At 44.5% G+C, this 17,728-nt stretch overlaps 2 protein-coding genes across 5 annotated transcripts; one reads left to right on the top strand and one right to left on the bottom strand.

Moving 5' to 3' along the window:
• Window positions 1-1,126: 1,126 nt before the first annotated feature.
• LOC118280668 (nuclear receptor subfamily 2 group C member 1-A) lies at window positions 1,127-14,693 on the bottom strand. 4 transcript variants are annotated; one of them, XM_050699484.1, is made up of 12 exons: window positions 14,519-14,693; window positions 13,297-13,425; window positions 12,721-12,870; window positions 11,930-12,054; window positions 11,402-11,507; window positions 10,940-11,050; window positions 10,432-10,530; window positions 9,603-9,700; window positions 5,448-5,515; window positions 4,434-4,623; window positions 3,591-3,738; window positions 1,127-2,099 (listed from the first exon to the last, which is right to left on the bottom strand). In XM_050699484.1, the coding sequence occupies exons 2-12, from the start codon at window positions 13,418-13,420 to the stop codon at window positions 1,870-1,872; spliced, it is 1,449 nt and encodes a 482-aa protein (XP_050555441.1). In that variant the 5' UTR covers window positions 13,421-13,425; window positions 14,519-14,693; the 3' UTR covers window positions 1,127-1,869. The 4 variants fall into 4 exon arrangements, with proteins under 4 accessions (XP_050555441.1, XP_050555442.1, XP_050555443.1 ...); XM_050699485.1 differs by lacking the exon at window positions 5,448-5,515 and adding an exon at window positions 6,330-6,397; XM_050699486.1 differs by lacking the exon at window positions 5,448-5,515 and adding an exon at window positions 7,364-7,431.
• A 120-nt stretch (window positions 14,694-14,813) lies between these two features.
• Window positions 14,814-16,751, top strand: LOC118280667 (U3 small nucleolar ribonucleoprotein protein MPP10). The gene has a single exon (XM_035600956.2). It carries the CDS (start codon window positions 14,940-14,942, stop codon window positions 16,725-16,727), a length of 1,788 nt encoding a protein of 595 aa, XP_035456849.2. The 5' UTR covers window positions 14,814-14,939; the 3' UTR covers window positions 16,728-16,751.
• Window positions 16,752-17,728: the final 977 nt, after the last annotated feature.

Below are 17,728 nucleotides of genomic sequence, written 5' to 3' on the forward strand. Positions count from 1 at the left end.
GATCATAACGAACCCCTTATGTAGATGAAGCCCATAGTCCAGCTGGACACTCACGGGCAGTTGTAGTTGACAAAGATGATGAGATATTTTATGTCGTGGCGAAGTCAAATTGCAACTTAGGTACCAAATCATAGCAAAATAGAAAGTAAACAACAATTAGTTTTCATAATCAATTTATTAAATCTTTTTTCACTGGAAGGCACTTCAAATGTTTTACATTTCACTGGATAATTCAGTAACACAAGTTAATTACAAATTAAAGTACAATACACACTAAAGGCCAAGTTTAATAACTTCTAAATCTATAGTTTTGCTAATTAGAGACAGAATCTGTAGCCTTAGTACGAGTTTGCTTTACGTTTAAAGTAATCGAAACGAGAGCGCGTTCGGTGCTCTGATTGGTTGGCTCGAATAAACCAACAAATCAGAGAGACGAACGGGCTTTAAACATAAAGCAAACTCATACTAAGGGTACTCTTCTAATACATAAAGTTGAAGTTTGTTTGCAAGCGCTACCTACAGGACTACTCGTTTGAATTTTAAAATTCAATTTGAGTTATATAGTCCATTTATTGAGGAAGGCTATAAGTTATAAAGAATCACGCTATGATTTATAGGAGCTGAGCAGTGGGTAAAACTAGTTTTCACATAAGCTCCATATGAAATGTGTTCAAATTCCATCTCCGTTTAGCAAATCTACGGATAGATAATTATTAAAATTGGTTATAAACCTCCATCTTTTCAAAAACTACAATTAAAACATAGCCTTAGTAACAAAATCTACTAAAATACACCAAAATATTATTTAAATCAATAATAATAATAACAAAATCATCTATTTTAATCACTTCTTCACAAATTAGTAACAAAACGTGTTACTTACAAATATTTTTATAAAATTTTGTTATTGTCTTACGTAAATACGTTAAAAATCTTTAATAATTAAAATATTATAGCTTAATATTACTTTTTATTGGAAGGAATGATTGCGTGCGGATACGCATAGCACCTACTATCTTACATACTGGCTTTAGTTCTTAAGATACTTAATTAATTCGTAGTTTTTAGTCAAATTGGACTAAAAATTATAAATATTATATTTTTACACTTTTGTATATAAAATATATAGAAGTTAGATAGTCTCAGTCCAATTTCACAAAAAAACTACTTGTATTATAAAATTATATTGTTATCATATCATCATGCCTTTTACTCCTCGAATAGGTAAGCAGAGGTGTAAAATACACATATTACAAATAACGTCTAGTTCTCGCCAGTTACCAAGGGATGATGACCACATTTCATCAGTCATCAGGTGAAGTAGTTTTCATAAAACTTCGTTTAAAAAAACCGACATCAACCTCCTTATAAAATAAAGGCTGTTAATATAGTAAAATCTGTTCTTAAGTGTAATAAACACTTTTCTGAAATTTACATCCACACTAAAGTGCATACATACATGTAGGTCAAATTGAAACAACTCTTCAGTTTTTTGAAGTCAGTTGAAAAAAAATAAATATTAGAAGCACTTTTTCAAAAACTCAATAAACGACGGCGATATAATAATATTAAAATAGTGTATTTTTCTGCCACTAGTGGGCGTTTTAGTCAACTTAAGTCGTAAGTCACTAGGCCATACACACAAGATTACTTCAAAAACTCATTAGACCGTTAATTTAAGGATTTTTCTACATAAACATACACTTTTATGAAGATGTAAAAAATCTTTCAACATCAAAAGAGTTATATAGGACAAACAGTTACAAAGACCAACTATCGCCTCAATACGTCTAAAATGACTGAACAATACAAAGATTCATAAGAAAAAATCTTTAAAAAATACCTCAACCTTCTTCATAAATGGTACCTTTAGCGTTCAGTATTCAGTAGGTAGGGTATGACATCATCAATACTGACGTCACCTACGAAGCCAACGAAGAATACATCTTCCAGGAACGGTCCGGAGAAGGTCCTCAGGACTGGAAGCTGAAGGAGCAGGGTGGCTAACCGGTCCTCATCCTGGCAGGTAGCTCGGAGGGAACGGAGTACTTTGATCTGGTAGTCTTGCAGCTTACGGGTCAAAAAGTCTGGTACACCGTCTGGAAGTGAATGGTTTTGGTTATTATTAAACGAGGAGTTACGTGATTAGTTAAATGGTATTATACCCTGTGCGCCGTAACAAGGTGCGGCTGACAGATGCCTGTATGACGTTGACGTCTCTCTCTAGGGATGGACATTAGAAACATCTTTTTTTATCGCTATCGATACTCGCAGCATACATTTAATTCTCTTTAATTTTTTTATTAAATGTGTGTGTTATTTAGTTGTGCAGTGTAACTACGTGAATATACTTGTCAAAATAAATATTTTATAACCAAGCCCTGAGGTGTTTCAGAGTTTCAGTTTTACAGAACCGTGAAGAATATGAGTGTATATTAGTTTGTATATGTTACTAAAACCACCACGATCGTTCAGATTACGTACCACCACGCATTATCAAAGGCGCCGGAAATGTCTACTACATATTTGTGCTCAGATAAAGTCACTGTGGTTCGGGCAGAGAGAGCCGCGTCTACAGTAGATTTACCCACATAATTAAAGGTTTTTTAAGAGTGATAATTGAACGACACACGATTTTCGTTTTTTATTCTAAAAAAACATCGACTACCTATCCATCGTAGCCGTACATCCCATCACTAAACACGACTATGGCTTTACGTTATACGCATAACACTTTACTTTATTTTTCATTTCATTAGATTTTATTTAAAGACTAGAACATTCCAGTTGGATTTAATTTAATTAACTACACTTCCGAATGATTTAACATAATACGAAAATAAAAATATAAATGTGATACAGTTAAAATACTAAGGCATAATTTTTAAATCGCAGCAACTTTCAAGAGTGATACGAAACGTTACTGAATCTGTCAGCCGCACCATGTTACGGCGCATAAGGTATAGAACAGTTTCACCCAACAAATATTAGAAACGATTACAGAATTGCTACATAAAATTTTGATACTCAAAAATCTAGCCTAATTTTAGAAGAAACAGAAATACTCCTAAGAAGTGACTTTATTCGATTCCAGGTGGGCTGGGCTTTTTTCGGCATTTCAAAATTTTCTCGGTTGTAGCGCGAAGTCTGGCATTATGCCCAGTATACGGCGATAGGCTCACCCCTTTTAAATGGGACTTTTACAATGACTGCACGTTTGGTGCGGTGGCTGGGCAACTGGCTGCCGCGCAACGGATAGCGGGTTCGATTCCCGCACGGAGCAACTCTTTGTGTGATCCACAAATTGTTGTTTCGGGTCTGGGTGTTATGTGCATGTGAACTTGTATGTTTGTAAACGCACCCACAACACAGGAGAAAATCCTAACGTGGGGCAACGTTTTTTTTTAAAAAAAGACTTATAATACAAATGGTGAAAAGTGGGTGTACATTGTATGGCGGCATTACGACGTGCCCTAATGAGCACCTCTGCCTACCCCTACTGGGATAAAAGGCGTGGCGTTGCATAAGTGACTACTCTTGATACAAATCATCACGAATCAATTAAAGAAATAATCTTCAAGCTACATTACCTGGCGAGAACAGACAGAGTGCGCGGAGATGCGCGTGTTCCCTCTGCTGCAGGCGCAGTTGCTCCATGTGCGAGATGAACTGCTGCAGCCGCGACAGGCTGCTCGTCACCTCCGCGATGCGCTCGTCCGAGTAGTCGCTTGCTGATATCTGGGGATTAAAGAAATAAATATCATATACAAATGGTGAAAAGTGGGTGTACATTGAACAGTTGTATTAAGTGCGTAATGCGCACGCCTTTAATCGCCTTCGGGGATAAAAGACGTCACGATACGATAACTACTTGATAGTCAAAATCAAATGATTTATCGATTAATTCACCGCACTATTATCGTAACGTCAAAATGGAATTATTTGTATTCTAGGCGTTCCTCCACTGGTTATCTTTGCTTATGCAGTGCGTTAAAGATTGTAGTTTAGGGTTCGGATTTATGGAAGATAGGTGGTCTCCTGTATCTCTTAAATGTATAGTCCCATAAACAGCTCATATCATGCCCGTGGGAAGAGTAATTATTATTGTCATCAATTCACCATCATATCAGCCACAAAATGGTCAGCAGTAGATATTGCGGAACTAAGGCCTCCCCTTCGAAAAATTAGGGGTGACAAAATAATGTATCAGTAGACAGCTAATGTTCCCGAGCTGCGGACTGCCTAGCGGGTTTCCGGGGCTCCAGCTCAAAGAGCAAGAGTAGGAATGTGGTTGTTTATAGTCAATAGGAGCTTGACACTCACTTTCGCCTCGCCCAAGGTAAGAGAAGTCATTGGATGATTTTCCCTCCTCAAAAAAAGACAGCTAAGTTAGACCATATCTCTACTGAAACTAGACACATTTTCCAACATACCTCAGGCGCAGCCATGTCATGTGAGCGATCAATGCTATCGTTGGAGGTCCTGTCCCGCAGCACGGTCTGTAGATGGGCAACCAGCTGCGGCAGGAGTGTGCCCAGGGACAGCTGCACCGAGAACATGGACAGGCACAGCACGAACAGCTCCGGCCAACACTTCTTCAACAGGGTCACTTGGATTTCGAACCTGTGGGGATATGGTTGGTTATTAATTACATTATCATAGTTTGTCTATAATTCTATATTGTGCAAAGGTCAGTTCTCATAGAATTGTATATGTTACCGGCCAAACCAAGAACAGTTTTTGTTGCAGCTGCATCTCACAAAACCTACTACGACGTCACTACGTCAGGTATTCGTACCTACAGTCAGGACCTAGTCTACTGTATTAGTTTATTCTAGAGTGTGCATATTTAGATCAGGATCAACTGGTTTAGACAAACTGGCCTATCTTATTGTGCTTAGGACAAATTAGTTTGAACTAGGCTATACTAGTTAATCCTATCCCATATAGGTAGAACTAGTTTAGTCTAGGCAAAACTATTTTGTCCTGAAATCGGGTTTCGCCGGTAACATATACAAATAGATACTAGTGAATGAGACTCTGTTCTTACTTCTAACATGACTAGTTATGGAGTTTAAAGGATTCTTTTATCTAAGTGGGGTTTAATTTGCATGCTTTGAAGGATCAAAGCATGCAAATTAAACCGCAAACCATCTCCTGATCGTTTGCTAGTAATTTTATAGATTTTTAGTCCATGATCTGATGTCTGTAGCATCATAGTTCTGGAAACAGCTTTGTTTATTACAGTTTGTAATTAACACGTTCAATGCCGCCGACACGCCAAGCGTGTTCTTACGAATTTCTATAACTACGCCTCGAACACGCCAGGCGTGTCCTAAATTCTCAGTATATTCTCAGGGCGGCATCGCTATGAACTTCAAAAAAATAATGGTGGCAGTGAACGTGTTAATAAGATTTTTTCACGCAGATGTACAATGTATACTCACGGCAGTGCATGCGCGGCGGGTACAGCCCGCAGCCACCGCGCGGCGGCGGCCAGTAGTCTGGCGCCGGCCTCGCAGACGGCGTGCAGCCGCAGTGTATAATGTATAATGTACAATGTATACTCACGGCAGTGCATGCGCGGCGGGTACGGCCCGCAGCCAGCGCGCGGCGGCGGCCAGCAGTCTGGCGCCGGCCTCGCAGACGGCGTGCAGCCGCAGTGTATAATGTATAATGTACAATGTATACTCACGGCAGTGCATGCGCGGCGGGTACAGCCCGCAGCCAGCGCGCGGCGGCGGCCAGCAGTCTGGCGCCGGCCTCGCAGACGGCGTGCAGCCGCAGTGTATAATGTATAATGTACAATGTATACTCACGGCAGTGCATGCGCGGCGGGTACGGCCCGCAGCCAGCGCGCGGCGGCGGCCAGCAGTCGGGCGCCGGCCTCGCAGACGGCGTGCAGCCGCAGTGTATAATGTATAATGTACAATGTATACTCACGGCAGTGCATGCGCGGCGGGTACAGCCCGCAGCCAGCGCGCGGCGGCGGCCAGCAGTCTGGCGCCGGCCTCGCAGACGGCGTGCAGCCGCAGTGTATAATGTATAATGTACAATGTATACTCACGGCAGTGCATGCGCGGCGGGTACAGCCCGCAGCCAGCGCGCGGCGGCGGCCAGTAGTCGGGCGCCGGCCTCGCAGACGGCGTGCAGCCGCAGTGTACAATGTATAATGTACAATGTATACTCACGGCAGTGCATGCGCGGCGGGTACAGCCCGCAGCCAGCGCGCGGCGGCGGCCAGTAGTCGGGCGCCGGCCTCGCAGACGGCGTGCAGCCGCAGTGTATAATGTATAATGTACAATGTATAATGTACAATGTATACTCACGGCAGTGCATGCGCGGCGGGTACAGCCCGCAGCCACCGCGCGGCGGCGGCCAGTAGTCTGGCGCCGGCCTCGCAGACGGCGTGCAGCCGCAGTGTACAATGTATAATGTACAATGTACAATGTATACTCACGGCAGTGCATGCGCGGCGGGTACAGCCCGCAGCCAGCGCGCGGCGGCGGCCAGTAGTCGGGCGCCGGCCTCGCAGACGGCGTGCAGCCGCAGTGTACAATGTATAATGTACAATGTACAATGTATACTCACGGCAGTGCATGCGCGGCGGGTACAGCCCGCAGCCAGCGCGCGGCGGCGGCCAGTAGTCGGGCGCCGGCCTCGCAGACGGCGTGCAGCCGCAGTGTACAATGTATAATGTACAATGTATACTCACGGCAGTGCATGCGCGGCGGGTACAGCCCGCAGCCACCGCGCGGCGGCGGCCAGTAGTCGGGCGCCGGCCTCGCAGACGGCGTGCAGCCGCAGTGTATAATGTATAATGTACAATGTACAATGTATACTCACGGCAGTGCATGCGCGGCGGGTACGGCCCGCAACCACCGCGCGGCGGCGGCCAGTAGTCGGGCGCCGGCCTCGCAGACGGCGTGCAGCCGCAGTGTATAATGTATAATGTACAATGTACAATGTATACTCACGGCAGTGCATGCGCGGCGGGTACGGCCCGCAACCACCGCGCGGCGGCGGCCAGTAGTCGGGCGCCGGCCTCGCAGACGGCGTGCAGCCGCAGTGTACAATGTATAATGTACAATGTACAATGTATACTCACGGCAGTGCATGCGCGGCGGGTACAGCCCGCAGCCAGCGCGCGGCGGCGGCCAGTAGTCGGGCGCCGGCCTCGCAGACGGCGTGCAGCCGCAGTGTACAATGTATAATGTACAATGTACAATGTATACTCACGGCAGTGCATGCGCGGCGGGTACAGCCCGCAGCCAGCGCGCGGCGGCGGCCAGTAGTCGGGCGCCGGCCTCGCAGACGGCGTGCAGCCGCAGTGTACAATGTATAATGTACAATGTATACTCACGGCAGTGCATGCGCGGCGGGTACAGCCCGCAGCCACCGCGCGGCGGCGGCCAGTAGTCTGGCGCCGGCCTCGCAGACGGCGTGCAGCCGCAGTGTATAATGTATAATGTACAATGTATAATGTATACTCACGGCAGTGCATGCGCGGCGGGTACGGCCCGCAACCACCGCGCGGCGGCGGCCAGTAGTCGGGCGCCGGCCTCGCAGACGGCGTGCAGCCGCAGTGTATAATGTATAATGTACAATGTACAATGTATACTCACGGCAGTGCATGCGCGGCGGGTACAGCCCTCAACCACCGCGCGGCGGCGGCCATTAGCCTGGCGCCGGCCTCGCAGACGGCGTGCAGCCGCAGTGTACAATGTATAATGTACAATGTACAATGTATACTCACGGCAGTGCATGCGCGGCGGGTACAGCCCGCAGCCAGCGCGCGGCGGCGGCCAGTAGTCGGGCGCCGGCCTCGCAGACGGCGTGCAGCCGCAGTGTACAATGTATAATGTACAATGTATACTCACGGCAGTGCATGCGCGGCGGGTACAGCCCGCAGCCAGCGCGCGGCGGCGGCCAGTAGTCGGGCGCCGGCCTCGCAGACGGCGTGCAGCCGCAGTGTACAATGTATAATGTACAATGTACAATGTATACTCACGGCAGTGCATGCGCGGCGGGTACAGCCCGCAGCCAGCGCGCGGCGGCGGCCAGTAGTCGGGCGCCGGCCTCGCAGACGGCGTGCAGCCGCAGTGTACAATGTATAATGTACAATGTATACTCACGGCAGTGCATGCGCGGCGGGTACAGCCCGCAGCCACCGCGCGGCGGCGGCCAGTAGTCGGGCGCCGGCCTCGCAGACGGCGTGCAGCCGCAGTGTATAATGTATAATGTACAATGTATACTCACGGCAGTGCATGCGCGGCGGGTACGGCCCGCAACCACCGCGCGGCGGCGGCCAGCAGTCGGGCGCCGGCCTCGCAGACGGCGTGCAGCCGCAGTGTATAATGTATAATGTACAATGTACAATGTATACTCACGGCAGTGCATGCGCGGCGGGTACAGCCCGCAGCCAGCGCGCGGCGGCGGCCAGTAGTCGGGCGCCGGCCTCGCAGACGGCGTGCAGCCGCAGTGTACAATGTATAATGTACAATGTATACTCACGGCAGTGCATGCGCGGCGGGTACAGCCCGCAGCCAGCGCGCGGCGGCGGCCAGTAGTCGGGCGCCGGCCTCGCAGACGGCGTGCAGCCGCAGTGTATAATGTATAATGTACAATGTACAATGTATACTCACGGCAGTGCATGCGCGGCGGGTACGGCCCGCAACCACCGCGCGGCGGCGGCCAGCAGTCGGGCGCCGGCCTCGCAGACGGCGTGCAGCCGCAGTGTATAATGTATAATGTACAATGTATACTCACGGCAGTGCATGCGCGGCGGGTACGGCCCGCAACCACCGCGCGGCGGCGGCCAGCAGTCGGGCGCCGGCCTCGCAGACGGCGTGCAGCCGCAGTGTATAATGTATAATGTACAATGTACAATGTATACTCACGGCAGTGCATGCGCGGCGGGTACGGCCCGCAACCACCGCGCGGCGGCGGCCAGCAGTCGGGCGCCGGCCTCGCAGACGGCGTGCAGCCGCAGTGTATAATGTATAATGTACAATGTATACTCACGGCAGTGCATGCGCGGCGGGTACAGCCCGCAGCCAGCGCGCGGCGGCGGCCAGTAGTCGGGCGCCGGCCTCGCAGACGGCGTGCAGCCGCAGTGTACAATGTATAATGTACAATGTATACTCACGGCAGTGCATGCGCGGCGGGTACAGCCCGCAGCCACCGCGCGGCGGCGGCCAGTAGTCGGGCGCCGGCCTCGCAGACGGCGTGCAGCCGCAGTGTACAATGTATAATGTACAATGTACAATGTATACTCACGGCAGTGCATGCGCGGCGGGTACAGCCCGCAGCCACCGCGCGGCGGCGGCCAGTAGTCGGGCGCCGGCCTCGCAGACGGCGTGCAGCCGCAGTGTACAATGTATAATGTACAATGTACAATGTATACTCACGGCAGTGCATGCGCGGCGGGTACAGCCCGCAGCCAGCGCGCGGCGGCGGCCAGTAGTCGGGCGCCGGCCTCGCAGACGGCGTGCAGCCGCAGTGTACAATGTATAATGTACAATGTATACTCACGGCAGTGCATGCGCGGCGGGTACAGCCCGCAGCCAGCGCGCGGCGGCGGCCAGTAGTCGGGCGCCGGCCTCGCAGACGGCGTGCAGCCGCAGGTGTCCCGGCGCGGGGCCCGGCAGCGACACGCACAGCTGCACCGACTCCGGGGTGCTTAGGATGCCCGCCTCCACTGGGGACGGAATGTTTATTTATTTATTGCACAATGTACAGACTTATACAACTAGTACACAACCTTGTTAGGGCGTTGCAATATGGCGTTCGGTTTTATTAAAATTTTATGTTTTTACATGTTTCTGTTGTCTGTTAGTATTTTTTCACGTATAAAATAGCGTTTACAAATATCTATGTGTGTTATGTGCTATTATACTATGTGCTGGGTTATTAAGGGGTATGGGGTAGTTGAAATGCTGTTTATGATGTTAGTTATAAATGTGGCTCACTTAAAATGATACCACTTCAAGGTACAGAGAGTAGAGTTCCTGTGACAAGACGAGGTGAATCGTGCCTGGCTTTCCGCCCAACAGTTGTTCGTTGGAGTTTTCTATGCATGTTTATTCGCATGTAAATTTTTCATGCGCAATGTAGGATTAGTGTAGTCGATCGTTTGTTTATGCGCGTAATTTGTCATGTCTATTGAAACTTCAATATGCGTCACCACACTACGACATCACAGAAAACACAAATTCCCAATCATCAAATCACTATTTCTAAAAGGTCGGCAACACAATGTCGGTAATTCTTCTCACATGGGTGGTGACATATGGTGGGTATCTGAGGCGACAACGCCGATGACAGATTATCAAGTGATCCGTGAGCTGGTTTGCCTGCCTTATCACAAAAAAATAAAAACATATGTGTAAGACCAACTAATGAGTAAAACAATAAAACAACAATACGTACCATCATTAGGCTGCGCATCTCCGGCGGCGTGTAGGGCTCCGAGGGGCACCTCGGGCGGAGTCGCGCCGTAAGCAGACTGCAGGTACTCGTTTATTGCACCTAGTAAACAAAGTATTTGATTACTAAAACATAAACTATGTAAGAAAATACTAAATATTACAATATTCATCATCAGCCAGTTCCTGCGAGTCTACCTTTTATTTGAGGGCTGAGTCATCCAATGACTTCTCGCTCCTTGAGTAAGGCTAGAGCGAGAGTAAAAACCACCCCATTCTTACTTCTGCTTTGAGCCGGAGCCCCGGTAGCCTGTTACGTTGTCCGCAGGACCCTCCTCTGCAGAAAGTTTGCTTTCTTCATCCCCTTCTCAATCTCTTAAAGGTTGGCAACGTACTTGTAACTCCTCTGGTATTGCGGTGTCAACGGGTGGCACCAATTTCTTGCTTACCATAACCGGTGATTAATGTGCTTGTTTGTTTCCCTATTCCATAAAAAATGATATGTGACTCACCGAACTGTCCCATCTTGAAGAGGTTCTTAGCAAGCTGTGTTTGCAGCATGAACTGCTGTCTGCGAGCTCCCTCGATGTCACCAGCGTTGCCCGGAGTCAGGTACGGAGATACTACAGGAATAAATAAAGATAATATTAGTTTATACATACATACATAGCGCTACTGGTTGGCAGAGACAATGAAACATCCATTGCAACGAATCTTACATCTTATTAGTTTATGTAGATATTATTTTAAGTTTTGGTGGTTTAAAACTCATTTGTTTAAACTTAAGGGCGTGTTATTGCGAGCGAGTTAACCGCTAGGATGGCTGGTGTAGCGAGAGGTCATTTATCCAATAAACTATATACAGTAATTGTAAATAAAAGTTTGAAAAGGTACAGCAACGCCATAACTTGAAACCTAATTTTTGTATACATTTATGATGACCTAGGTCATGTTTTATAGCATTTTTATTATACCTGGATTACTCTTGTTGAACGCTACGGCGGCGGCGAGCGCGAAGTTGATGGCGGGCGCCGGGGACACCGCGCCGAACGCATCGCTAGGCTCCTCCTTAGGGTTTATCTGTAAAATTACACACATTTTCATATATTTAGGGACTTGTGAAATGTGGCTTTAGCTACAATTTCGAAGAATTATCATCAAGATCCCGTTTACAGGTTCGCAGATCCATGTGAGACACAATGTACTTTCTATGGTTGACTATTATTACAAATTGTGCAAAAAAAAGTGCCTGATCTTTGCGAAATATGTAATCCCATATAATATACTGCCGATTTCAATAACCAATCATAATTTAAATTCACTGGATCGATCTTGATTTCAGAATCTAAAATCAATATCAAAAATTTATCCCAAAATCTGAATATTAAGGTTTTAGATTATGATCCGTTATTGAAATCTACACCTGGGCCAGTTAATCCGTGAGAAGAATATCAGCTTTGAATACAAACGTAAGATAGAATAATAAAATAGACTATCCTCACCTGTCCTGCCTGTGCCTGCCCAGCTAGTCCGAGGAACTTGGAGTAAGCAGCCTGTCTGTCGTGGATGCCTTCCCTCTGCTCCCCCTTGGACTTGTCCACGATCGGCTTGCGCTCGTGCTGGACCGCTGTCGCATACAGTGCAAGAATTATTGCTCATCAGAACACTTACTATACATAGTTATACATTTGTATGGTGTTTGGAAGGTTAAGTAAAGTATTATTAGGTTTTTTAACTACCAATTACCCCCTTTGAAGAGTATAGGATTGAAAACATGCTTGATATAATAATTAAAAATGTGAATGTATGTTGTATGTCGACATTATAACATTATGTAAATACGAAAGTGGATCTCTTTCTGTCTTCTATTAAAAACTAGCGACCCGCCCCAGCTTCGCATGTGTGCAATGGTGATATATTATACATATAAACATTCCCCTTGAATCACTATCTATTAAAACCGCATCAAAATCTGTTGCGTGGTTTCAAATATTTAAGCATACAAAGGGACATAGGGACAAAGAAAGCGACTTTGTTTTATACTAAACTAGCTACTTCCGCGCGGTTTCACCCGCTCTGTTCGGCTCCTGTTGGTCATAGCGTAATGTTCTATAGCCTAGAGCCTTCCTCGATAAATGCCCTATCCAACACAAAAAGAATTATTCAATTCTGACCAGTAGTTCCAGAGATTAGCGCGTTCAAACAAACAATCAAACAAACTCTTCAGCTTTATAATATTAGTAGGTATAGATATTAGTATAGATTATGAAGTAAGTGTATCAAAGATACTCACAGTCGCTCCTCATGCCGCAAGCGAGGCATTTCTGCAGGCGACAGTACTGGCAGCGGTTGCGGTGGTGCTTGGTGACTTCGCAGTTCATGCTGCCGCGGCACTGGTAGCCTAGCTTCTTGCGTATTGAGCGCTTGAAGAAACCTTTGCAGCCTGGTGGAGAGAATTCAAAATTGGTTAGGATTTTATTTTAAGAGACACTGAATTAAGACATACACACTACATCTTAATTTAACAGATCGCTGACCCAATTAGTAATCAGTCTTAGATATGACAAAAATAAATAAATGTGTGCTGTTGACATCAGAAGACCCCACTTAACAACAGGCAGACAGACTGAAGACTATTATTTACTTCTTTATTTGTTGACATTACAAAAGGACCTATCAATCTTTATAAATGTAATAAATGCTTTGACTTTGATTTTGACAGTATAAAGAACACATCCAATGACTTATATGGAGCAGGGATGTTCAATAAGGTCTAAATAGATAAGTTAACAGTAATTGCGTCATCAGTGTTTTAATCTTGTCTTTGTATGTGGATACTACACACTTTCTTGTCCTTACTAGGACCTACCTTCACAGCTGATGGCTCCATAGTGTCTTCCGGAGGCCCTGTCTCCGCACACAATACACAGCTCCAGCCCCCCAACTTCACTGCTGCCACTAAACTTCAGCTCCATCTGATCCTGACCTTCCATTGTAACTGGGGACAAATAATATAAAGATACAATTAATAAAAAAAATACACTTTGCTTGTCAATGGCATCACTGATAGCTTGAGGTGAATGAATCTTAAAGCATAAAGGGTGCTTTTCTACCAGAGATGTATGCTATGCTACAAAGATGTAATAGCTAAACTGTCTTTCCATTTAAAAAATATAACTTAGCTGAGTATGTTTCCAGTGTTAAGCTATGTGTACCAATGAATATGATTGGTGGAAGCCAAACACATCCACAGCAACATAGCATAGCACATCTCTTGTATGGTTTTTACTTCAAAAGATCACTACAAAATAAACTTGGATGGGTTAAACAAGTCTTCTGAATTTACCTATTTAGGTGATTATTCTCAGAATACTATGTTGTATTTTGTAGCCTATTATCATGGAATGAGTAACAAACTATGACATTTATATATCAGTCAGATAAATAGGATGAGACATTGGTACCTTCTACCTGATTATGGAAGTGAACAGCTATCAAGAAGAAGTCTGGTGTCACTATGGTGTTACTTCTGAATTTGTTGTACATACAGTTTAGTTTGCAAAACTGGGGATGCTAATGACATTTATGTTTAGAATATATTATGGAATTGTATTGTGTGGTGATTTTACACAAGATTATGTCCAGTAGTACACGTTATAAGGAAGAAATGTTGCTTAAAGTCATTTCCGCAAAATGTGCAAGCCCTCAAGGGCAGAAATGGTAATAAAATATGGGATCACTTTTTTATTGCTGATCCTGGATCTTGTACTGTTGACGTGTTAGTAAAGTATTTATAGGCTTGGGCATAGGAAGGAAATCCATGAGAAAGCATCCATGACCATACGCATCAATGCATGTGATAAAAAACCACAACTTTTGACCATACCTTTCACTTTTGAGAGTAATTCCGAGCGTGGTATTTTTTACATTTCTCAAACTCTTAAATTGTATTACAAAGCGAGAAGGTTTAGGTATTACTTCTTCTTTGCTAAATTATATGATCTAAACAAAGCAGAGGGCAAGCTACGGTCACTGGAGTGAAAAATCTATTCATAAGCCACAAATACAGTTAGCTATTCGATTGGACTTACCTTATGTTTTTCTTAGAAGACGCTTCTTTATATCACATTTATTGCAGCTTATAGACAAGATGCAGGTCTAAAACACACACCATTTACGATTTATTATGATTTTTTCTATTTTATCATCACGAATTCCACGATACACAATGAAAATAAATAAAAAAATAATGAATGCGAATGAATGATAGAATGAATCTGAATGACAGATTCATAGACCATAGACAAAATATCTGTGGTTTTTCTTGAGCACAGAATTTTATGGTGCAAAAAGACATGTGTTCACGTGATAGATCTACTGTCAAAAGTGTCATTCACGAAAAAAACAATACCGCGTGTGATTTTGTTGTAGACAAGAGGTGCTTTACATTTATTTTCATGTGGAATTGAAATAAATACAATTAATATTCATTGTGTACAACTGAAAACAACCATGGCGTGTCCAGTACTGGAAGATATAACTGGTAAATTCAATAGTTTCACTGAGAAACCAGTAAAATTTCTCGCTGTTCAAAGTGACCTTAAAGATGATATTAAAAACTTGGTTAAATCACTTTATGATTATACGAAAACTCAAGAAACTGTGGATAAAAAGGTGAAGAAGGCTGCGCTGCCGGAGATGATAGTTCAGGACTTCGACGAGGAACAGATATGGCAACAAATAGAACTTCAAAACACTGAATGTTGGGACCAGCTTGTGTGGGATGTAGCTAATTGTATGTCCAGTAAAACTAACCTGGAGTTCCCTGTCACGATTTCTAAGGAAGACAGTAACGAGAAAAATAATGTAGATAGCGATAAATTAATTTCTGAAGATGAGGAACACTCAGAATCAGAGAAATCCGACCAAAACGAAGATGAAGACGAAATTAATGAAAAACCTAAGAAAAAGAAGACAACGGCTCCTAAATCTAAGGGTAAGAGTTCAATAGTCGATGATCAGTTCTTCAAACTACAAGACATGGAGAAATTTCTATTACATGAGGAAAGGAATGAAGGTAAGAAACCTCGGGAAGATGACAGCGATGAAGAATCTATTGATTTGTTCAATGATATTGATGACGATGATGGTTCCAATGATGAGGAAGGTGGCAAAGAGGCCATGTACTCAGATTTCTTCAACCAGGATGAAGAAAATGGAGATGAGTATGAGAACGGTGAAGTTGATGAAAATGGAGACTTGAACGATGAAGAGGTTGATGAGGAAATGGATGCTGAAGAAGACCAGTCAGACCAAGAGCCTCCCAAAAAAGATAACAAGAAAAAAGTCAAGTTTGCATTAGCAGACTCATCTTCCGATGATGACGATGAGTCAGTAGACAGTGACACACCCACAAACAACAATAAAATACAACCAGACGAAAAGAAATCAGAATTCGAACAGCGACAGTTACGTTTGAAACAACAGATAGAAAAATTAGAACAGAAAACTTTGTCTGAAGCTCCTTGGCAGTTGAAAGGTGAGGTAGATGCTCTGAAACGTCCACAGAACTCTCTTCTTGAAGAAGTAGTAGACTTTGACCTCACAAGTAGACCACCGCCTATAATAACAGAGCAGACAACGGTCACATTAGAAGAACTAATCAGACGCAGGATAAAAGACAAAGCTTGGGACGATGTTGAGAAGAAAGAAAAACCAGTTGATGACCAACTGTCGTTCCGTAAGAACGTAGTACTAGATCATGCTAAGAGCAAACTAAGTTTAGCTCAAGTATACGAAGCTGAGTACTTGAAGCAAAAGCAAGCAGCATCTGGTGAAGTTGAAGAAGAGAAAGAACCAGAGGCTCACACCGAAATACGTGAAACAATGAATAAGTTATTTGCTAAATTAGATGCTCTATGCCACTATCACTACACACCAAAGGCACCGCAAGCTGAAGTGAAGATTGTGAGCAACACACCGGCTATATCAATGGAAGAAGTGGCTCCGGTAGCAACAAGTGATGCAACATTATTAGCTCCTGAGGAAGTAAAGAGGAAGCGTAAAGGAGAACTGATGAGCAAAGAAGAACGGACACAGACAGACAAGAATAGAGAAAGAAGGAAAAAGAAGAAGTTACAGCGGCAGAAAGGAAAAGTGGCAAAGGTGACAGAACATCGGAATACAGAGAAAGGTGCCGTAGCAACCTGCCCCAAGACGTCCAAGGCATTCTTCGAGCAGTTGACGAATGATTCTCGTAGTTTAATTAAGAAAAATAATGTAAAAAATAAAGGACAATAAGATTAAATGTTTTGTTTTCGTTGATATTGTTTATTTATTTTTACCTATGTGAACTATTTCAGCCTATAACAATTTCTCATTTTAATAGAAAGAAAAGAACGAAATTACCATGTTTTTGATAGTTGTGAGTGCTACAACTTAAGGGGCCTCTGGTTCGTATCCCGGCTAGACCATTATTAGTCTTTCGATAACAATACTTTCAAAAACAGCAACAAATCTAACATTCTATAAAGAGGCTCACCTCTATATTTACATGTGGTTTATAATCATAACCATAACTCATGAAAAGTGTGCATGGAGCTTGTTAAATGTTCCCAATTCTGCTATGTAAATTAGACAGTAATGGTAATCAGTAACAAACTTAAATTAAACAAACAACTAAAGCAATACAAACTTTACCCCAAACCCAAAATACAAAAGTACGACGAAATTAAAAAAATACAAAGTTCCTACAAAAAAATTCATAGCAATTTGTAGTAAGCGCAACTGTGGTCGCGGTCGCAATATTAGGCGCTTCTCAGTTTAGGGAACTGTTACCGGACTAAAGCGAGCTGAGTGGAACATGTAGAAGTTACATTTAGTAAACAACTTTTTTTACTACTACTAAAGCAAATTGGTGCTGTGTGGTAACGGTTGAGTTACTTAGGTAAGTAAACACACATTTGTCACCATCTTCTCTTTCCTCGCGTGTTATATCATCAGCACTGATGACATGTCAGCAGCGCTTTGTGCTCTGATCCGGAGCTGCAGACTACCTAGCAGGTTTATCCGGCTCGAAAAGCAAGAGTAGGAACGGGGTGGTTTTTAGTCAGTAAAACTCTGACACTCCTCGCCTTGCCCAAGGCCGGAAAAGTCATCGCAAGATTTTCCCTCCTTAAAAAGCGCTTTTTTCTAAATCGGAACTTGCGATCTCCGTCTGAAGATTATTGGAGCCTCCCAACCCACTTGTCAAGTGTGGAGATTATAACAAACTTACTGATGTAGAAAAGGTTCCTAATACA

Source organism: Spodoptera frugiperda, chromosome 16 (genome assembly GCF_023101765.2).
Source record: "Spodoptera frugiperda isolate SF20-4 chromosome 16, AGI-APGP_CSIRO_Sfru_2.0, whole genome shotgun sequence".
NCBI lineage: Eukaryota > Metazoa > Arthropoda > Insecta > Lepidoptera > Noctuidae > Spodoptera > Spodoptera frugiperda.